Below are 23204 nucleotides of genomic sequence, written 5' to 3'. Positions count from 1 at the left end.
TCCATTAAAAAAACAAAAATTCCACATACCACATAAACAATGTACAGACTTTGACAGTGTTTCCCTTCCAAGCAGAGATTTTTCCACCCAGCATGATCTGTTCCCTCCACAATGCAGCAGCAGCATCTGTAGCTCTAGGCTGGTATCTAATAATATTAGCTATTCCACTCTCCCTTATGAGCTTTAAGTCTCTGTTTTGGCTAATCTTCCTTTTCTCCCCCAGGGCTCAACTAGATCATGCACTGTGTCCCTAGACATAAACAAAACCAAAGCAAAACAGAAAACACTAAGGGTAACCCACAGCATCCACCAGCTCACCATTACCTTTGATACCTAACAAAAAAGAAACTTGAGATCCTTCAACAGCTCAACTGAACTGTTAAGTGTACTTAAAAATGGAAGGAAAAAGCTAACACGTTCCACAAATAAGTTTTCAGAAATTTACCATGAAAATCTCCAGTTGAGCATAAACTGTTTCCAGTGCAGGAGTGCTCTGATGCATGAATATATAAAGGGGAGGGGGAGAGAGAGAGGGAGAGAGAGAAGGAGAGGGGGGTGGAGGAGGGGAGAGAGGGAGGGAGAGAGGGAAGAACTGAGGGAAAAAACCGTATACACTTCAATTGCACATTCAAAACTGTCCCCTCTAGCAGATATCATTACATCCAGCCGATATCCTTACATCATAACTAATGCCACCATCCCTCTAAAAAATAAAAAAATTATCCCGGTAGTTATAGGTACGTTAGGAACTTTGCAGGAAAGCACAAAGAGACTGTAGAGATTACAACCACCACCTTATCCGCTGCTGAAGAGTTTGTGTGCGTGTTTAAGTGTTTCGCCCAGCTCCTCTTTCCCCGGCTACAAACAGCAAACACACGAATGAGCTAGCCAGCTCTTAAACTGAAAAACCTCTCGAAGCAGGCGAGTGATGGAAGAGAAAATCTGAGGGGCGGCATGAGGGTCAAATAAAAGTTGCTTTTCAGTTCGCTCCTCCAAGCCCCGCAGCGACCGCAGGGGGGTGAGATTCCCAAAGCCACTTTCACACCTTCGATAATGCACTAGCAAAGAGAAGCCCGAAGAGGCTGAAGTTTCCACGGAGGGCACCGTCGGGGAGACGCAGCCCGGGAGGACGGGAGGGTTGGGCTCGCTACCTCTGCACACGGGCGAGCCGGGGCTCCGTCTCTCAGGTGAGCTGCTCCTCCGGTGGCTCTCTGGGGACCGTCTCGGGCGGCCCTTGGCCCGCGGCGCCTGCTCGGCCGGGGCTGCGGCCGGCGGCGGCGTCGGGCTGGACGGGCTGGGGCCGCGGGCCGCGCCGGGCCCCGGAAGGCTGCCCAGCGAGGCGGCAGCAGCGGCGGCGGGCGGGCGCGTAGGACTGTGCTGGCTGCCCCGCAGGAGCTGGTAGGGCACCGTAGCGCGGATGGGCTGCAGCAGCCGGCCGGCTCCCGCAGCCGGGGCGCAGCTCACGCCGCCGCCCGCACCGTTCCCGCTCCCGGCTGCGGCGACGGCGGGCGGGGACCCCGCGGCGCTGCGCCTCATCCTCTGCGGCGGGGGATGAGGGGTCTGAGAGGAACTGGAGGAGGATGAGGAGGCAGTGGACATGGTGGCTCTGCGGGCCCTGGACGCCGCCGGCCGACACGGAGGCGCGGGGCGGGAGGCGCGCGAGCGTGTGGGAGCCGGCGCGATAGTGCGTGCGAGTGTGTAAGGGGGAGGGGCAGGGGTATCGCTGTAGGGGAGGAGTCTCGGGGCTCCCCCTCCCCAACGCACACCCCCGCCGCCTCGGCGAGGGGGGAGGGGAAGGCTCCGAAAACAAACGTCCAACGGCCCCAACCGCCCGGCTGGGCTCGGCGTGGCGGTCACGGCCGGGGCCGCAAGGAGCCCGGAGCCGCCGCCGAAGCCACTGCTCCAGGCATCGCGCTGACAGGGCAACCGCCCGGTTTACGCAGCCCCGAGGGCCACTCGCAGCCTTCTCCTCAGCCCTCGCGGGGCTGTACGCACGGGAGAACCCGTCAGCTGCAGGGAGGGCCGGGACCCCTGCTTCTGGGGACTAGGGAAGAGAGAAAGGGCCTCGAGGTGCTGGCGCTCCTCGGAGTCCGCGCCGCCGCCGCCGCCGCCGCTTCTACCCACTCCTCACTCGACTGGCAACTAATTCGCCCCAGCCGCACCCCGCCCCCGGCACCGCCTCCCAGCGCTCAGGACCCGGCAGCTGCCGCAACGAGCATTTCCATTGGCTTAGGGGCTCCCCACCAGAACTCGAGTGATTGGTTCTGGAATAGGAGTGAGAGAAGGAGTGTCCAATGACAATGGTGTCTCCTACTTTGAAGGTGGGGCGTGAGGGGGTGGCAGCGTGAGGTGGGGGTTGTGCGCGCAGTGGGGAGCGAAAAAGTTGACAGCCTTGAGGTAAGAGCGAGACTAGGAAAGTTGGATTGTGTGTGTCCTGCGCGTGTCCCGACACCCCCAGACACGCAAACGCCGCGCTAGGCAGGTTGCAGGGGCTCCACCCTCCTGGGCCGTCTGTATGACTTGAGACGGGACTCATGAGGCAAACTTTAATTTGCAAGTACACCTGCATCCGGTGGGATGTTTTAGTTAGAACCAGAAAACTGGATCTCTTCCCCTCTAATTTTAGTAAGCTGAGTTTTCGTGACCAGTAGCCTTATTAATCAAAAGAACTTCTGGTGAGCAGGCAAAATGTCTGGAACCTGGATTGAACAAAGTAAAATACTTTTACAGCCTAACATTTGTAATTATGCAGTGAAAAGAGATTATCAAATTCTGTGTTCCAAGACAATAACCCTGAATAGCAGGGGTCGACAAGGAATTTTACGTCATTACACCAGCAGCTAGATATATTAATGAAGGGCGCCCCTGCCTTTTCCGAAGCAGATAGCTTCTTGAGAGGAATAAATACCAGATGTAATGTAATAGTCCATTGTGGTAAATTTGTTTTTTATTCCGCAATGAAACTGAAAGGGTACAAAAATTTTGGATGACTATCAAAAACCTAAATTTATCCCACAGTAAACCAAGGTTTTAAACCTTAATCAGAAGCAATTAATGTAAGGATCTTCATCGGATAACTTTCATTAATTGTCAAGAGGTTAAAAGAGAAGCAGAATGTCAGATTGGTCTACTCGTGCTGTCTGCCCACACTGACAAACTTCCTCTTGTTTCAGGCACTATATGCAGGGGTCACTTTCACGTATAGGAGCCATCCTTCTTTGCTTCCTTGTGTGTTCAGACCAGAAAGCATACCGTGTTCAGTAAAAAAAAAATTGATGAAACTCAATAAAAATACAAAAATTTCATGCAGTACTTCATAGTTCCTCACTTTACCACATATTAGAATAATAGCTAATGTTTATTCACCATGTGCCAGCCGCTATTCTAAGAACATGATGTGTGTTAATTTATTCAGTCCTCATATAATCCACAAGGTAGATACTATTATTATCCTTACTGTGGTCTCAGTTGTGGCATAAATAAGCTGTCTTGCCTGAGATCACACAGTTAGTATATGGGAAGCTAAAAATTTCAAGACTGGCTCAAGAGTCTGAGGAAGCCCTCTGCTATAGTGCCTGGCAGCTCAAAGCTGTGGGGTACATAATTTGTAGAGTATGTATTTACAGTGGCCCACAAATCTCATCTGTGAGGTAAGTTTCCATCAGTTTAAAGGAAATTCTACAAATGAAGACAGACCACTAATTTTTTTTTGTTCTCCAGAATAACATATTTTAATTATGAATAAAAACTTTATACTCTTCCAAATTTTATATAATTGGCCTACCTCATTAATTTAAAAACTGCATTATATTGTGTGTAAAAAGAATGATAAATGATTTCTTTTCAGTGACTTTTTTAGAATAGCAAGAACAAAAAATCTGACAGATTAAAAATATGTAAAGCTGGCCAGGTGCGGTGACTCATGCCTGTAATCCCAGCACCTTGGGAGGCCAGGGGCAGGGGATCACTTGAGCTCAGGAGTTTGAAACCAGCTTGGGCAACATGGCAAAACCCCACTCTACTAAAAATACAAGAATACTAGCCGGGCGCAGTTAGGGAGGCTGAGGTAGGAGGATCACCTGAGCCCAAAAGGTCAGGAGATCAAAGCTGCAGTGAGTCTTGATCACACCACTGCACTCCAGCTTGGGTGACAGAATGACACCCTGTCTCAAAAAAAAAAAAAAAAAAATTAAGGTTTTTATTTTACATGCAGGTAAATTTCTGAGTTGTTGCTTTGATTACAGCATAGTTGCATTATAGAAATGTCATCTCTAGCTACTCCTAAATATATTTATGGAACGACCTCAACATATTAGGTTACAATAATTCTAAATTTATACTCGGTCACAATCACAATGATCAATTGGATCTAATTTGGATCTAAAACAACATATCTAGTCATATTTTAAGGACTTTCTGTGTTTCTTCAAATCTACCACAGCTGACTTAGACATCTAAAGCAAATCTAAGTAATCCACACAGAGAAACAGAATTAGTATGATCTTAAAACACTATTATCAGTTACTGGTAAGTCATTATGACCAATCTAGAAGTTCAGTCACTTCTCTTTGCTATAGAAACCTTAGTTGTCTCTTAAACTTTTATTCTCATGAAGTAAGTACCGATCTTCATATTTAAGGAATATAGGCTTCAAACAAATCAAAGGTGGCCTAAAATAAATTAAACTCAGTGCCTGCTTTCAAATATCCATTTGTTGGGTTCTTGATAATACTTTATTCTTATTGAGAATGATAGTAAGCTCCAAGGATATATAGAAGCTTTAGGAAAATGTTCTTAGTAAACTGGAAACCCCCTAGAATGAGATGTGGATTGCTAGGCTAGAAGAGCATTGTTATGCTATTATGCTAGCTATGGGGTAGTTAGGCCTAGTGCCAATTTTCCATACTGGTTGAATGTAAGTGTAACAATCTCTGAAAATCCTATGTAAGGCTTAAGGTTAACATTGACCTCTTACTATGTTGTCCTGTGTAAAGACAAAATTGAAGGCACAATTTGGTGGCATGAGAAATACTTCGGTTTCAGTAGCCCCATGCCGTGGCTATCTGTGGGACAAGGATCTACCATTAGCTAATCTGAGGTAGAATCCTGTTATATTTACTTCTTAGTGCAAATATGGTAATAGACTACATTTTAGGTTAAATTAAAACTTGGAATCATTGGTTACATATGATTTATATGCAGCCCCATGTGGAGAGATCATAAGACGAAGAAGCCACAGAGCCCACAGAGCTACCAAAACCCTCCACTTCTAGCTCCATCTGGGTTTGCCTGGCTGAGCATCCAAGGCCCATCCAAATCTGAGAGGCAGTCCAGGCTGTCAGTATTTGCAATGAGGTCATGGCTGGGAGAGAACACTAAACAGATCTGCACTGATGTTCATCTTAAGCTGATTAAACTCTCTTGTAGATTGATTCCTAATAGCAACAACCACAAAAAAGCCTTGACTGAATTTTCGTCCCTGGCAGATGCTTAAATTAAACTCCTCACTGCTTGTGACAGCCTACGTGCACCTTCGCACAAGGTGTTCCCTCTGCCTGAAAGGTTCTTGTCCAGATATCCACACGGCTTGCTGACTCATTTCCATCAGGTCTTTACTCAAATGTCACCACCTTCATGATGAGAGCTTTCCTGAACACTTTTTTAAAAATCGTAAGCTCCCCTAGGCTTTTCCTGCTCTTTATCCTACTCTTTTTCTGGAGTACTTATCAGCATCCAAACCATAATATATTATAATTATTTTTTGCTTTGTCTGTCTAGAATAGAACAGCCTTGAAGACTTTTTATCAGTTTTGTAACTGCTGAATCTCCACAACAGTGCTTAGTATATGGTAGATGATCAATAAATATTTGTTTAATGTTGTTAAGAGTGGCAAATTTTAACCAGTGTTTGTCTTATGAACTAAAACTTGTGCTTTTCCTCAGGGAAAAAAAAATGTAACAGGTGTATCTCTGCTACAAAAGCACAGTTGCAGAGTAGAAAAATATCTGATGTGGTTACTGTAAACCACACAGATATTTGTATTGAAGCTGCCATTCAAAAAGACAGAATACCTTGTATTATGGTTGTTAGACCTACTGGCTCCTGGAGGCTCATCAGAGGTTGAAAATGGAAAATGGGGGCCAGGTGTAGTCCCAACTACTGGCAAGGCTGAGGCAGAGGACTGCTTGAGCCCAGTGGTTTGAGGTTACAGTGAGCTATGATCACGCCACTGCACTCCAGCCTGGGTGACAGAGTGGGAACCTATCTCCAAGAAAAAGGAAAATAGAATTGGCAATGGAGAAAAGGCAGTTGAAAAAAAGGATAACTGAAATAAACAAACTGAAGAGGATCACTTAAGGAGTGACATCTGCTGATTGGTATTTAGTTCTAGCTCACTATTAAGAAGAGCTATTCTCAAGAGGCCTATGTAAAGGAACTGAAAATAAATGATAATTAAGTAGGCAAGACTATTATATGTAAATAATGAAAACTTTGTTTCTAAAAGAAGTTCAGAAGAAGCAATAGTAATAGATATTTTATTTTTAACTGGCAAGGTCATCAAGAATAAGTGTACAGTTATTTCTCAAAAATAGAAAACAGTAATGAAAACCCCTGGTTTTCATCATCAAAACTGAAAAACACAGCAGCTCCAATTGCCAACTATGACGCCAGTGGCACCTCCTATGCATCTTAAGCTGCTGCATAATACTCTCACCATTTAACTAAAATACTATATTGTATAAAGTCAGCACATTCACAGGTAAAACTTGGGGGCCAAAGAACTATAAATATTCTCTTTCCATGCTGTGACATTCTATTTGTTTTAGTCCCAAACAGAGTGTTCATAATACATGAAAGCAATAGTAATCCTATGAAGGGAATATGTTTGATTATCATAATGTTATTTTTTAATGAAAGTTTCAAGTCATTAAAGTATGTCATAAGTGTCTTCCTATGTGGCCAAATCTTATTTTTTGCCACATGAGTAAGTGTGTTGAGGGACTGTTGTTAGGGTGCCATCAATTCATCAGCAGTGCTGGACTAGAGAAGTTTCTTTTACTTATTTTAAACTTTTTGAAACACAATTTTCAGAGTGCCCTACTCAGCATCTTATTGAAAAGGTCCATATTAATGCCCCTAATAAGCCTAATTGGGGGCTTAGTAGCAACAATACTAGCATCAAGCCATAGCAACTCCTTATCAGGTTACTTATTGAATGTTTGTGAAGTGTCAGACACTGTTTTACACTCTTTTGGGTTTACCTGTTCTCACACTTTGGTAAATAGGAGTAAAAAGATATGCCGACAAAGCGAAAGCCATATCTACAGATTTGCCTTGCATAAAAAAAGATGTAAATAGAGTATTATGGAAGTGAGGGAAGGGAAAGCTCACTTGAGAAAAGGCTTCAGGAAGAAGAGTATGAAGAAGTCATGTAGGTAGGAATGCATAAAACCAGGCAGAAGATGATTGGACAGTCTGTCTTTGGCTGATGGTTAATGGAAGATAAGTCTTGGCCTGTTGATGACAGGTCATGGAGGCCCTTGGTTGCCAGGTAAGGCTTGCACTTTACTGGATATGCAGTGAAGAGCTGTTGAAGATTCTTGAATGGGTGGAGAGAACATGAGTGGAGCTGTGCTTTATGAAGATTAATTCAAGAATAGCTTACAACATGAATTAGAGATTGATGGTTGGAAGATGATGTAGAAGGTTTAGAGAATACTCCACATTAGTTTAGGTGACATGAGTTAGGGGAATGACAAAGGACATGGAGAGGGAAATAAGGTGAAAGTCATGTTCCTTCTCAGCTGATGATCATGTGGACTTTGAAAGGAGAACCCCAGACAGTTCTGAAGATTCAAGCTTGGATGCCTGAGAAGACAGTCATGGCTTTAACACAAACAGGGCAGCTAAGGGAAGGAGGAGGTTTGGTGAAAAGATAATGAGTTCAGCTATAAATAAAATAACCAGAGAATATTCAAATGGAGACAGCTGTTAAATGACAGTGAAATTGAGAAAACAAGAGATATAGATTTGGGGGCTATCCATGTCCATGTGGTAGTTGAAGCCATGATCACAAACGAACTTGGCAAAGGAGAAAAGCATAGAGATAAAAAGAGGGTGAAAAACAGAATTGTGAAAATTTATACATGAGTCATGGAAGGAAAAGTAAAAAAAAAAAAAAAAAAAAAAACCGAAAGAAAACAATACTAGAAAAGAAGGCAGGGCAGAAGTACTCCTTAACAAAACGGAGTTCAGAGTCTCAGAAAATAAGTTTGGTAGATGCTTCATGGGGCATCTGACAAACTAATATCCCTCTTCTCTGAGAACCAATCCTCCCCCAACACATAGAGGGTTTGGGCCTGACAGCTATGTATGTACCAAATCCTCTGGCCATGGTTGTTTTCACCTGAGTTCAACAACTGACTAAAGCTGGGCCAATTAAATTTTCTCCTTTGGGAATTTGAAATGAAGAAATAAAATGTTTTTCTATAAAGACTTGTGCATGGAGTGGCCATTTTCTGTCACGGGAACACAGAAGCAGAGGAAACCTGCCTTCTGAGAGAAAAGAATGAAGTGAGTTACAGAAAGAAGGAGAAATCAGACCAGGTGACCAGAAAGAGGGAGACAGTCTGAGAGGAAGTTCACTTTCCCATGATGATTATTTTGTTTCTTATGCATTTTATTCAATCCTCCAAAACCACCCCAACTCCAGCCCCATTCCTGCTGATACATCTCCACTATAGTCCCACCATCAAATCTATGATTTTTTCAACATTTGGATCCATTTCTTTTTCCTTTCTGTACAGGTAATACATGTTCTCCTTTCCTATCGAAAGCCATCTTCTCCACTTCTGATTTAAATTCTGTCCCTCTTGTCTCTCAGGGACTTCATTTCTGCAGTTATTATCTCCATCTTCTTCATCATCAAATTATTGATTTTTCCCGGTAATGTTTGAACATGCTGTTATGCCAACATTTATTTTAAAAGGCAAAACAAAGATTCTTCTGCCATCCCTTTCCATCTACGGTCCAAATTCTTTGATCTTGTCCCAGCAACACTTCTTGACAGAGATGTCTACATGTTACTTCTGATTTCCTATTTAATCCTATTAATCTACTATTTTCCTATTTAGTCTATTCCAATCTGGCTTCATGCCACTGAAAACTGCTAATCAACATCAACTGCCTCCATACTGCCAGACCCAGTGGATATTTCTGGGACCTCTTCCTATTCCAGCTTTTAGCAGTTTTCCACATAGCTGGTCAGGCTCAGTTCTTTAAAAAAAAAAATATCTTCTATAGGAGTCTAGGACACTGTACTCACCTGTTCTCTTTCCTACTTCTCTAACCACTACTGCTCAGTGCTCTTCAGGTTCTTCCTCCTCTAGTCCCCTCTAAAAATTGGGCTCTATTCTCTGCTTGCTTCTCTGTAAACTCATCTTCTTGGTAATCTTAGACATTCCCATGGCTTTAAATACTACAAAATGCTGGCAACTCCTAAATGAAACTCTCCAAGATTCATATTTGTATATCTAGTTGTCTGTTTGATATGTCAAGTCCCCATGAATACTTGAAGTGAATGTGTCTAAAATGGAACTAAAATCTTAATTTCCATATTCCTGCTTTCTCTTAACCTCTGAGAAAATTGTCCCCATTTTTTCCGCATTTCAGTAAATGGTTTCACCATCTATCCAGTTATTCCAAACAAGAAACCTAGACAATACTTTTGATTTCTCATTTTTCTCTCCACCATCACCCCCTCCAACCCATCAGCTAGTCCTCTCATTTGTTCTTAATAAATAGATGTCTAATCCATCCACTTCTCTCCATCTCTTCTGCTGTTACATTAAGTCAAACTACTGTCATCTCTTACCTAATCTATTGCTGCAGCTACTCAACTTGTCTCCCAGCTTCTACTCTTGCCTTCTTTCATTTAGTTTCTACTTATCAGTCAGGGTAAACTTGGAAATATGTTGAGCCACGTTTCCTGCTTAAAAATGTTCAGTGTCGGCCAGATGCGGTGGCTCATGCCTGTAATCCCAACACTTTGGGAGGCCAAGGCAGGTGGATCACGAGGTCAAGAGATCAAGACCATCCTGGTCAACATGGTGAAACCCCGTCAATACTAAAAATACAAACATTAGCTGGGCATGGTGGCACGTGCCTGTAGTCTAGCTACTCGGGAGGCTGAGGCAGGAGAATCACTTGAATCAGGGAGGTGGAGGTTGCAGTGAGCTGAGATCGTGCCACTTCCCTCCAGCCTGGCAACAGAGTGAGACTCCGTCTCAAAAAAAAAGAAAAGAAAAGAAAAGAAAAAAGGGTTCAGTGTCTTCCAATAACGTTGCAATGAAATCCAAAGTCCTTAAAATACCTGACTACTTTTGCTCTACTCTCCTCCTCCCCTTTTCAGTTCCAGCCACAATGCCTACTTTCACTTCCCCTGAAACACTCCTGCCTGGCCTGCATACAGGTGTATCCTCTGCCTAAATCACTTCTTCTACCTCCCTGCTCCTCAATTCCCTTGAAATGCCACGTCTTAGAATGTCCTTCCTGAGTCCTCACCCATCACTAATAACCTATAATAATCTATCATTAAGTCAGTTTTTTTCCATCTATTTTGCTCATTAAAAGTTGTCAATAGACATTTGTTTACCTCCTAATGGCAAGTCTTTCCTACTAGATTGTAAAGTCTCTGGAGGTAGCGACCTTGTTTGTCTCTTCTGTTCACTGCTTGATCACTTAACACCTATGGAGTTCCTAGGATATACCACGTGTTCAATAATTACTTGTTATAACTTTACTTGTTGCTGATGGCTTCATCGTTCATTATTCCAGTCCTTGTACAGTCCTACTATACTTTCTCTGGAGAGTTTCCTATAGTCTTTTTTTTTTTTTTTTTTGAGATGGAGTCTCGCTCTGTCGCCCAGGCTGGAGTGCAGTGGCCGGATCTCAGCTCACTGGAGTTTCCTATAGTCTTATACTCAGATCCCTTTTGTCATTTCAATAATTTGAGTAGGTTTCTGCTCTTATATCAAATGACCACTAATTGATGCAGCTTTGGAAAGGATAAGGTGGTCAGTAATGTCACATGCTGTTGAATGGGAAAGCAGTTTAAGAGCTAAGCAAAAAGCACTGGATCTCATCACTGATCATCTTCAAGCCAATAGTGTTCATAAAATATGGCCCAATTGAAGCCAGGTTACAACTAAGTTAACAAGATGGGTAAGAAGGTAGATGCATCAATGCAGAATATTCCTTTTAAGAAGTTTAACAGTTAAAATAAGGCATGATATAAAATGGGATCTTGGGGTTCAGCAGAACCAAAGAAAGTACATGTTAGTTTGGTTTAAAAGAAAAGAGAGGCCAGGCGCGGGGCTCACGCCTGTAATCCCAGCACTTTGGGAGGCCAAGGCGGGCAGATCATCTGAGGTTGGGAGTTCAAGACCAGCCTGACCAACATGGAGAAACCCAATCTGTACTAAAAATACAAAATTAGCCAGGCGTGGTGGCACATGCCTGTAATCCCAGTTACTCGGGAGGCTGAGTCAGGAGAATTGCTTGAACCCAGGAGGCGGAGGTTGCGGTTAGCCAAGATCATGCCATTGCACTCCAGCCTGGGCAACAAGAGTGAAATTTTGTCTCAAAAAAAAAAAAAGAAAAAAAGAAAAGAGAAAAAAATGTCTATGGATATACCCATAAGCCAAAGAAGCCAAAGGAGAAAAAAATCAAGAAGTGTTTGAATGGGGAAGAAGATTAATAGATTTAGTTTCTATTAGCATTAGAGGATTTGATCAAGAGCACAACATTGACAAAAAGGCACAATGTTTCCCCTTCTACTACAGGAAGGAAGGAGGATAAGAGGTCAAAAGTAAGACAAAGTTTTGGATAGAGCAAAGGGAGGTTGAGTGTGGCCACTTCAGAAGGTAGCAAAGTCATCTACAAACCAATTGTCAAGGAGAAGATCAGAATCTCTTGAAAGACTTTTCTGAACCATACTTCCAACCCTTCATTCCATCCCTTACCTCCCTGCCCAAGACTTGCTTTCCACTACCACCATAGCAGACACTCACTGCTACAAAAGGCCATAGTGGCTGATTAAGTGTGCCTTACTTCTTAGATGGTGCTATGGTTTGAATATTCGTCCTTTCCAAAACTCATGTTGAATTTTTTTTCTTTCTTTCTGCCCCCACCCCCTCATGTTGAAATTTAATTGCCATTGTAATAGTATTAAGAGGTGGCACATTTAAGTGGTGATTAGGTAATAAGGACTCTGCCCTTATGAATGGATTATTGCCATTATCATGGGAGTGGGTTCACCCCTTTTATTCATTCTCTCTCTCTCTCTCTTTTTGCTCTTCCAGCATGTGACACCTTCTGCCATGGGATGATGCCACAAGAAGAACCTCACCAACTGCTGGCACCTTGATAGTGGACTTCACAGCCTCCAGAACTGTGAGCCAGTAAGTTTCTGTTCATTATAAATTACCCAGTGTGTGGTATCATTATAAATTGCCCAGACCGTGGTATTCTGTTACAGCAGCACAAAACAAATTAATACAGGAAGGGTGGAGTAGAAAACAGTACAATCAGTGAAGAGTAAGATAGTCAGAAGCGAATATAGGGTTGAAGAGCTCTGGCATCATGAGGAATATGACAAGGAAACAAAACTGTGTTTCCAAACATGTGAGACCATCAGGCATATCTGGGTCCCTTGCTAAAAACACAGATTTCAGTCCCCTTTCCTGGAGAGTCTAATTCAGCTAGTCTGCTGATTGGAGGGTTAGGATTGTATAATTTTTAACAAGTTTCTCAGGTGATCTTTATGATCAGGCAAATTTGCAAAACAGTAGATTCGAAATAAATAAAAGTTTACCAAGTATAATTGCAGGACCAAAATATTATCTCCATTTTCAGCCAAATACATAGAAACATTGATACCTGACATCAATTCATGGAAATTACCAAAAGAAAACAGCTTTTAAAATTCTACCTGTAGAATTTTTTTTTAAAAAAAAATCTAAGAGTTCTATTCATTTTACATGATTTGTATCTAATTCTATGGTTCGAAATAATTTACAGTGGTATTTGAAAATATGAGACTGGGTTATAGATTTTTTTAATTATAGCAAATTTCACTGAGGAAAAGGGAAATGGACCTGACTGGCTAACAGTTATTATTTATAATAATGAGTCAGATATTTTAAAGCCTGTTCTGCTTCTAGTTGCTTAACTCTCAGATTAATAAACTAAACATAGTAAAATCTAAGATTTTTAAATAAAATCTTGAGCACACTAGCAGTACAGCAGCTGAGAATAGATTCGGGTCCTTGAAAAATTTCTTTCCATTTCCTCCTAGAAAAACTGATTTGTATTGATACACAATAGTCGCAGCCCATTGTGGGACTGCTTTCTGGGACCACAGAGCCCCTCTAATTTGTACCAGTTTTTCTCCATTCTAGTTGATCCTGACCATCAGGTATAAATTAGTGCTAAACCAATATTAGCTGATACTTCCCCAGGTGTGGGAAGTGAGGAAACCTGATCACACGAACAAACACAACCCTTCCTGGCTACATTTAAAATAAGATGGCTATTATTATACCGTGTGGGAAAAAGAATTTTTTTTGTTGTTTGTTTTTTAATCAATCTTATGCCACCTAAATTTGTATTAACTTGACATGGTGATATCAGTCATCAGTTAGAATCCATTTTTAGTTATAGATTCCCTATCAACCTTCACACTTTTTTCATTCTTTCATGGGGTCTCCTCTTGCCCTTCCAACTTCTTCTCACCCCCAGCCATGCCATGTGCCTTGCCCCACACCCTTTTTCATTTCTAGCACTACTCAAGAGGTTGCGTGGAGGAGCCCAGGGGAGTAGGTTTACATACCTGCTTTAATTGCTCACCTCGGGCGGAGCAGTGTCCTAAATAAACTTTAGTTTTGCCACAGCACCATTACTCAACAAAGTATTTTTACAAGTGTCACTTAATAATACAAAAATAAATAAGGCACTTAAACTTGTTATTGAGGAAAGAAGCTTTAGTTGCCCACTTTCTGTACTCAGGGTCCAATCTCGCTTCACTTGTGCTTAGAAAACTCTTCAGGAGTTTTCTTTAAAGAAAATCAGTTAGAGCATAAGTGCTGTGAGCCAAGTCTAAGTACCTTTACCCTTGAAAGGATTAGTTCCTTTATTAATTATCAATAACAAGGAATTTTGTCATTTTTGTCAATACTTTCCAGTCATAACTATTCATAGTGTAACTATGTACTCAATGGTTTCATAAATATCAAAAACATATATATGTAGTACTTAGCTATAGATGGGAAGAGAAACAAATGTTCAAAATTCCAAGGAAATGATGTGACTCTGCACGATTTTTTCCCTACTTCCTGGGTTTTATAGAAACTTCACAGAACTTTTATATGCACTTTCAGATCTATGACTTTTTTGTATCACGGCAACAATTCTGTGACGTTAGAACATGTATGCTGTCTCCATTTGGCAGATGGGGAAATGGAGGCCCACAACCTTGGCTGGGGTCACAGATAGCACATGAGAGACTACAAGCAGAAGTCAGGTCTTCTGATTCCTTCACTACAAAAATTGGGTGACTTTTTTCCCCAGTGTTTTTTCTTCACTATAAAAATTGCCTCTGTAGCAAGAGCCAGGGATGTAATTGAGAGGCATGGATCTTTTCCACCTTGGTCTTTGAAAGACCTGTGAGCTAATAGTATATGCAAGAGAGGACACTTACTGCCTAAGAGATTGATTACCTACATTCAGGGCAACCCGATGATGCACCCTGATAAGAGAAGGGCCTGTGTAAAGGTCCTAATTTGTTTTAAATATCCAGAGTTCCTGATAGGGAGGCAGGGTGTGGTAATTATATATCTAACGTTTGGCTAATTGTCTCCATATCCTCACCTTCACAGATGTCTTTCAAACATTGATAATTACAGGTTTCAGACCCAAAGCCTACAAATTCATAATCCACACAGATGACATACTAAAATATACTCAAACTTGTAAGTCTGAAGACAATTTCAGCACTATTGGACTTACATTAAGAGAAAACTGCTTAAAAAGAGGTACCCTTTATTTCTATGTCATAGCTATACTTTACCACATAGATGTGTCATGGTTTCACCGTGATCTGAGGAAGTGCACATAAATTCATTTGCCTCTAAATGTAATCAAAATTAACAAAACAAGTAACAAAAAAGAAAGAGTGTGTAGATAACCCTATAGGAGTAAAACTGACTCAAATTAATGAAACCAACTTGAAACAATGAAGGAGCTGCTTCTAAGTAAGATAAAGAATGAGAACCAAGAAATAAGTACAGCACAGAAAAGCAGTCATCCTTGTCATGATGGGCTACAAGTACAACCCGAGTTAATTACATTATAAGTTCTTTTTAAGAATTCAAGCCAAGCATTGTGGCTCACACTTGTAATCCCAACAGCTTGGGAGGCTGAGGCAGGAGGGATTGCTTGAGACAAGAAGTTTGAGACCAGCCTGGCCAACATAATAAGACCCCATCTCTAAAAAAAAAATTTAAAAATTTGCCAAGCGTAGTGGTGCATGGCTATAGTCCCAGCTATTTGGGAGCCTGAGGCAGAATCATCACTTGAGTCCAGGAGTTTGAGGCTGCAGTGAGCTATGATAGTGCCACTGCACTCCAGCCTGAGTGAGATCCCATGTCTGTTAAAAAAAAAAAAAAAAAAAAAAATTAAAAGAAAAGAAGGAAAGGAAAGGAGAAAGAAATAGAGAGAGAAAGAAAGAAAGAAAAAGAGAGAAATAAAGAAATTAAAATAAGAATCCAGCAAGTTCTTGCTATAGTGGCGTCAACATAACAATAAATAAGGTACTCTTACACCTTACACCACAATCTCTATCACCACCCAGAGCAATTATAATAAATCCTGCCTAATTTGGGGTCCCACAATTTAGGATGGTCTTACATTTAATAAAGAATTATGAATGTAGACTCTAGAAAAAGTCAAATGATTTAGCTTTATTTAGTTTGCAGAAGAAGTTCAAGGAGGGGTTAGTCATGGCCTTCAGGTATATTTAGTGCCATAGATGTTGGTGTTTGGGGATTTTTCATCATAGAAAGAATGTAAGGAAATTAGTTAAAGATTTAAGAGGAACAAGGTAAATAAAAGCATATGTTCAGCATTCACACTGCTATGTACTCCATGTATACTATCTCATGGAATCTTCACAGATACCCTGCAAGACTGATAGAAACCAAGAATGAGGAGGTAGAAAAGTCAAGGTTAAAGTCAAAGGTCAAAGTCCTTTACCTCGTATTTGGTCTTAGGGTCTGTTTACTTCCAGAGTCTGTGCTACAGGACCAACTCACTGTAATGCTACATTGGGCAGTGTTATGAAACTTTCTGCTATCATTAAATTCAAGAATAGTTTCTAGAGACATATATCTAGGATAGTGATACAGTCCTGTCTGAAAATAGAAAAATGGACTATATTCCTCCGAGGCCACCTTCAGCCCTGCAATTTTAGATTAAAATTCAGATCAATAGAGCTTTAGTCCAAGGCTTTTACTGGGCACATTTTTTTAATCATTAAAGATCTGAGGCCTATAGCATGAGTAAGACTTTAGCTATTTATATTTAAAGTTTCCTCCGCCTACTTAAATATCCAACATTGAGAAATTAGTCTAATAAATTAGAGTATATCCATATAATGAAATTTTGTGTTATTGTTAGAATTATGTGGAAGAAATTTTAATGACATAAGAAAATGTCGATGACATATTATCAAGTGAATTTAAAAAACGAGAAAAACCAAACTCAACTGTAAAGTATGTTTCTAATTGAATTTAAATATATATTTACATATGCATATATAAAAACAACTGAGAGAACATATGCCAAAACATTAATAGTAGTTCCCTGTGGTTAATGGGATAAAGGATGACTTGTATTTTCATCTCTGGGCTTCTTTACATTTTTCTAAACTGAACATGTCCTACATATATTACTAGAAAGAATGCTTTGCACATACCACACACACACGTAAAATGATTTTCTGCAAAGGTTTTAAAATTTAGAATAGAATAACATTGTATTGGGAATGGAATTTTGTATAGGGTGAGGAAGAATTTATTAAATAGCATAGAGCCCATTGTTAGCAGCAAACTGTCGCTCTGTCCAACACTGGAAATAAAATCAGCTTTTCATATAATTTCTTTCTTTTTTTTGAGATAGGGTCTCACTCTGTTGCCCAGGCTGGAGTGCAGTGTCACAATCATGGCTCATTGCAACCTCTGTCTCCCAGGCTCACGTGACCTCTCACCTCAGCCACCTGAGTAGCTGGGACAACAGGCATGCACGACAACACCTGGCTAACTTTTGTATTTTTTGTAGAGATGGGGTTTTGCCATGTTGCCCAAGCTGGCCTTGAACTCCTGACCTCAAGCAATCTGCCTGCCTAAACCTCCCAAAGTGCTGGGATTACAGGTGTGAGCCACTGCATCTGGCCATAATTTCTTATTATGCTAAACTATCATATATAACTATCAGAATTCTTTTAGCCCTTGCCTAAAACCCTCTACTCAGAAGGCACACAGAAGACACACAGCTAAGCACATGATACTATGTGTATAAAATGAAGATAATAATCATACCTAGCTCATGGGGTTCTTACAGCTTAAGATGTAAATAAAATCATACTTTTAAAGCTAGGCCTAGCTCAGTGCCTAGAATATAGTAAGCACTCAATAAATGTTATCTTGTTAGTTATGTTCTTATTGTTAGCTAAAGAACAGAAAAATTCTGCAAAAAAAATGGTTGTCGATCTAAGAATTTCCTATCAGCCACCTGGCACACATACTTAGTTTTAAAATAGTCTTGCAGTTAATGTAGATGGCATCTAAAGGAAACTTTGACACATTGTAATTATATAGCTCATTTCATTCTCCATACTTATCAAGGTTTTAATGAGTAATGAAAACAGGAAATGAAGTCATAATATAATTCAATTTTTAAAATCTTTTTTTCTGTTTATATTACCAAAAATGTTTGCAATATCAATAAAATGTTAGAACTTTGTAATTACAATGTTATTTGAATTTTTATTTTAATGTAATTATTTATTATATTTGTCTCTCTGGAGATAATTTTTAGTTTTATTTGTGATTAAAAGCAGCTTTGAATTTAGCTATGTCCTTTACTATAATACAAAGAAAAAGCACATCTAAGTTCTTTGCAAATATCATTGTCCATTTGGGCACACACACACACCACAGACTTGTCTCAATATATTTTATTTTCTATTTTTTTGAGACAGTCTCACTCTGTCACCTAGGCTGAAATGCATTGGCATGATCTTTGCTCTCTGCCATTTCTGCCTCCCAGGCTCAGGTGATCCTCCCATCTCAGCCTCCCTAGTAGCTGGGACCACAGATGCACACCACCACACTTGGCTAATTTTTTGTATTTTTGGTAGAGATGGGGTTTTACTATGTTGCCCAGGCTGGTCTCAAACTCCTTAGCTCAAGTGATCTGTCTGCCTCAGCCTTCCAAAGTGTTGGGATTACAGTCATGAGCCACAGCACCTGACCTCAATATTGTTCTGGGTTATGTCAAGCCTTGCCCAGCTACTCAGAAGGCTGAGACAGGAGAATCTCTTAAATTCAGGAGGCAGAGGTTGCAGTGAGCCAGGATCGCACCATTGCACTTCAGCTTGGGTGACAAGAGCAAAACTCCATCTCGAAAAAAAAAAAAAGTGTGTGGCATCTCCCCACTATATCTCTCTTCCTTCTGCTCTGGCCATGTGAAGTGCTTGTTTGCCCTTTGCTTTCAGCCATGACTGTAAGTTTCCTGAGGCCTCTCCAGAAGTTGAGCAGATGCCAGCATCATGCTCCGTATAGCCAGTGAAACTGTGAGCCAATTAAACCTCTTTTCTTTATAAATTACCCAGTCTTCGGTTCTTTATAGCAATGCAAGAATGGACTAATACACTCATCTAGCTTGTTTTCCAGCTAACAGGTTTATTTTTGGCCCAAGGAAGCAGGACACTGGGGAAGACGGGGAGGTGCTCAGAGGTGGCTCAATAAACCATAATCATTTAGGACACAGCTGGATAAACTGATTCCACCAATGATGATAGGGTACCATACTTTCTTGCATAGGCTCAGTGTGATTCTTTAACTTAATCAAAATTTCACATTTTAAACATTTATTTTATGTTTCTTTCTGTTTCTATCACATGCTTTACAGATAATCCATTTTAAAGCAAGAAAGCAAGATAATTCAAGGTAAAAATTCAAAGGGGGAAAGGATGGGAGTCTATGAGAGTTTGTTCCCTTACCTTCTCCCACTTACAGCTAATTTATATTTGACGAAGTAGTGGTTGTATGTATATATTACTCTTGTGGATAAATAGGGGATATCTATTTCTCTTCCCTAGGGAAAAATATATGACTGCAAATTTGGAAACTAGACAGGATCTGCCAATACAGGGCAGAATGTTAAAAAGAGGATGAATTTTGATTTCAGAAAATTTAGAAGAAAATGGATTTCTCAGGCAACTGAAAGAACATATTTGGATCTGTTAAGACTAAGGGAGGCTTCAAGAGAACAGGACTTTGTGTTGGACAGACTATCTGTGACAGGGAAAAAACCCCTTCTCAATGATTAGGGACGAATCAGTTAACTGGCTTGAGTTTCACATTCTTCATCTGTAAAATCTGGTGATTAGACTGGCCCAGCAAAAGATATAATACACATAAATTGGAATGAATCTGCATTTTCCAAGCCTGATGAATTTATTAAAACTGAATTAAGTCACTAACTGGCAGCCTGAAGATGCAAGGAAAGAACTGAGTCATGCTTCTTAAGGTAAAAGGGCAGTCTAACTGAGAATTTTGTTATCTCTGAGGACAAATTACAAGGAGATAAAGACACTCAAGATCACATGGAAGGCTTCTGCTCCCACTTAGAGACTGCAATGTAAGGTATGGAAACAGAATATTCTCTATAGAAACATAAATGTTAAAATATGAACATTTTTGTTCTTATTTCAATCCAAAAATAAATAAATGAATTAAATGTCAAAGATAGCCATTCTAATTTGGAACTTCTCTGTTCATAACCTATTACGTAGTGGGTACTAAAAATCTGTTCATGGTATATGACTAAATACTGTCTATGAAATGTGTAGGTGTTAAATAAATGCCATGGTTTATTTATTATAAGAAACTTTTTACATTTTAACATCTCTGAAATGTGGATAAAATTTTATTTTATTTTATTTTATTTATTTTTGAGATGGAGTTTCACACTTGTTACCCAGGCTAGAGTGCAATGGCACAATCTCGGCTCATTGCAACCTCCACCTCCCCAATTCAAGCGATTCTCCTGCCTCAGCCTCTCCAGTAGCTGGGATTACAGGCCCCTGCCACCACACCCACCTAATTTTTGTATTTTTAGTAGAGACAGGATTTTACCATGTCGGCCAGGCTGGTCTCGAACTCCTGACCTTAGGTGATCCACCCACCTCGGCCTCCCAAAGTGCTGGGATTACAGGTGTGAGCCATTGCACCCGGCCCTGAAATTTGGATAAAATTTTAAATGAATGGCTTGTTGTTGTTTAATTGGCAGCATCGTTTTTCTTGGCACCACTTAAAGCTTAAAGTTCCTCCTGACAATGCTTTTCCTTTTTGCTCGCAAGACCAGACATTCTCATGAATGTTTCTTTAGCATTTTCCAGCTTATCCTAAGATAATTCACAAATATTAAAACATCTATGATGTCCCTATTGAAGACAGTTCATCCAATACCTCATGATTTGATTAAATACTTCATCAAATCTAAGATACCATCATAAATTGTGCCATTATTTTAAGTGGTGCCAAGAAAAAAATCCCTTTGTATTGTGCTAGAATTCAATGATACACTGCAACCCCTGGAAAAGATTCATTTACCTTAATAATGTCCATAATAACAGATACAATACGTTTTCCAGGCATTATATTTATCCATGGTTTGACTGTAAAAGGTCTTGTACTTTTAAAAGATCTATAACCTCATAAGATTCATGTAAAGTAAATGTATTTTTTAAAACACAACTAAAGCATTTTTGTCACCCTATTTATATCAGCCCAAAACAGCATCAGTTCTTCAATAAGGGCTTCAGAGAGCTTAAGTTAAAGGAACAAAGTAGTCAATTAGTTAGTACTATGGCAGATTTAAACCCAAAACTTATTGTTTTAAAAAGATGAATATATATGCACACACACATATCATATACAGGTATGTAGATAAGGCTTGGAAGGGTGTGTCACAAGTTGTTATTTTGGAATGGAAAGTATCTGAGTTTGTTTTTTCCTCATCTGTGTTTCTAAATTTTGCCATAGTAAGCATGTATTGCATTTGCAGTAATTTTAAAAAGCAATAAGTATGATAGCATTTCCCCTTCCCCCCTTTTTTTTCACAGTTAAACAGTGGGTACTGTAAAGTACAGCTGGCATAGTTAAGGATGTATCTTCAAAGATGCATTGGCTTAATTTTTTTCCTACAAAGTTACAGGCACCATCCAGTCCAGCCACAAAGCCCAATTTAGAGTTAGCCCTACATGAGACAGTGGGGGCCCACAAGCTAATGTAGAAGAAATAATCTTCCCTCCCTATTGATAGACATGGTGACTTCTACACATTTCTATGTGTTGACAATATATGCATACACTTGCAATTTGCCTTCTCTGGCCAGGCCACAGAAGAGGGCAATTCACTTAAATGCATAATTTTCTTTTTCTTCTTTGTTTTGCATACAAATATATGTAACAGTTTTATTTACAATACCCCAGAACTGGAAAGAAGCCAAATGTCCATCAACATGTGAATGTATAAACAAATTGTGTACTATCCATACAATAAAATACTACTCAGCAATAAAAAGGTATAAATGCATAATTTTCTTGACCTGGGTTTTTTTCAGAATGCTGGAGCTGAAGAGTCATTTATTTATTTGATGTCACTTTAGTTTGTTAAAGGATAAAACCCTTTTAGTACAGGCTTTTCTCCTACCATAACCACATTTATGCCAAATTTAAAATATTGGTAAGCCTCTTTGAAAATCAGTTGTAGAATAAATAAAATGTCTTTTGTTTAGCTATTAACACGATTTTAGGATGCTGTGCCTTCTTTACCACCATGTATTTGTAGAAAATTATATTTCTGCTTTTTATATTATTCATAAATAAAAGTCAGTATTTTTCAGTTCTTTGCTTCTTCAAATCATGTTATTAACATTTATTGAAATACAGCTTTCTTCTTTCATCTTAGGTGTATAATTTCATCAGCTTTGCAGGAAAAACAGATACCCTTAGGGTCTGAATTGGCATTTGAATAGATAAGCTCACTTTTAGTCCATGCCTAATAATATTACATTATTGTTTAGGAAGAGATAGCAAGCTATGTCATATAAATTTTTATATACTCTTTCTGTCATCGAATAACAACTGAATTATCCTACTGTTAATAGGATTCATATAAAACTGTGGATGATGTCTAGCTACTCTATTTTTGCCAAAAGGAGAACACAGATAAACATTATGCCATGGCCATCATTTCAGTGACTTTAGGAAGTTATATGCAGTTAGTGCCTCTTCACATACTGCTCACAAAGCATGTTCTCCAGTGATTTCAGAGAGATGACAAGAGGGACTCCAAAGGAGAATTTACTGAATGTTTGTGAAATTTGGGGCAATAGAGCCTCTCTAAGTCTCAGTATCCTCCCTGGTGAAAGAAAGATGATAATTCCTTCCTCACAGGATGGTTGTGACTACTAAATGGGATGATGCAGTTAGACAAAAACAGTTTGTGAAGCACTATGTTGGTATTATTATTATTGCATAAATATGAACAATGAGCACAGTAGGCCAGACCTTATTAAAGTCAGTACTTTAGATGGTGTACAAGCACACAGAGTAGCCAGGGAGTAGGCTCTGGAGAGGGGTACAGACGGGACAGGCTGAACACTATTGACCCTGGAATTACAAAACCCACTGCCAGAATATCCTGGTTTGCAGTACCAATCATGTTCATTCAAGGTAAAGGGCACACTCTGCCTCTCTCATAACAAAGGAATTCCTCCTCTGACAAAGATGCTGATGTCACACAATTTAGTATCAGTAAACATGGGCGTATTAATGGAAAGGAGGAGGTTAGCATTC

General features: G+C 40.1%; 2 protein-coding genes across 8 annotated transcripts in view; one reads left to right on the top strand and one right to left on the bottom strand.

Annotated features, from left to right (window-relative positions):
• GLCCI1 (glucocorticoid induced 1) overlaps positions 1-2262 on the bottom strand; it is a 131073-nt gene extending 128811 nt beyond the window's left edge. For 5 of the 7 annotated variants that reach the window (XM_021935285.2, XM_021935284.2, XM_021935283.2 and 2 more), the window contains exon 1: positions 1152-1677. In XM_021935285.2, coding sequence (XP_021790977.1) covers positions 1152-1599 — 448 coding nt within the window. In that variant the 5' untranslated portion in view covers positions 1600-1677. Of the gene's footprint in view, positions 1-1151 lie in introns of all 7 variants that reach the window. The other 2 variants (XM_021935282.2, XM_003896274.4) reach the window with 2 other exon arrangements.
• LOC101019129 (homeobox protein Nkx-6.1-like) lies at positions 1598-20091 on the top strand. The gene is made up of 4 exons (XM_031665857.1): positions 1598-1608; positions 1641-2321; positions 12364-12462; positions 19440-20091. Exons 1-2 carry the CDS (start codon positions 1598-1600, stop codon positions 2296-2298), a joined length of 669 nt encoding a protein of 222 aa, XP_031521717.1. The 3' UTR covers positions 2299-2321; positions 12364-12462; positions 19440-20091.
• Positions 20092-23204: the final 3113 nt, after the last annotated feature.

This window comes from Papio anubis, chromosome 4, assembly GCF_008728515.1.
Source record: "Papio anubis isolate 15944 chromosome 4, Panubis1.0, whole genome shotgun sequence".
NCBI classification, from domain to species: Eukaryota; Metazoa; Chordata; class Mammalia; order Primates; family Cercopithecidae; genus Papio; species Papio anubis.
This window is presented reverse-complemented; position numbering and strand designations above follow the sequence as displayed.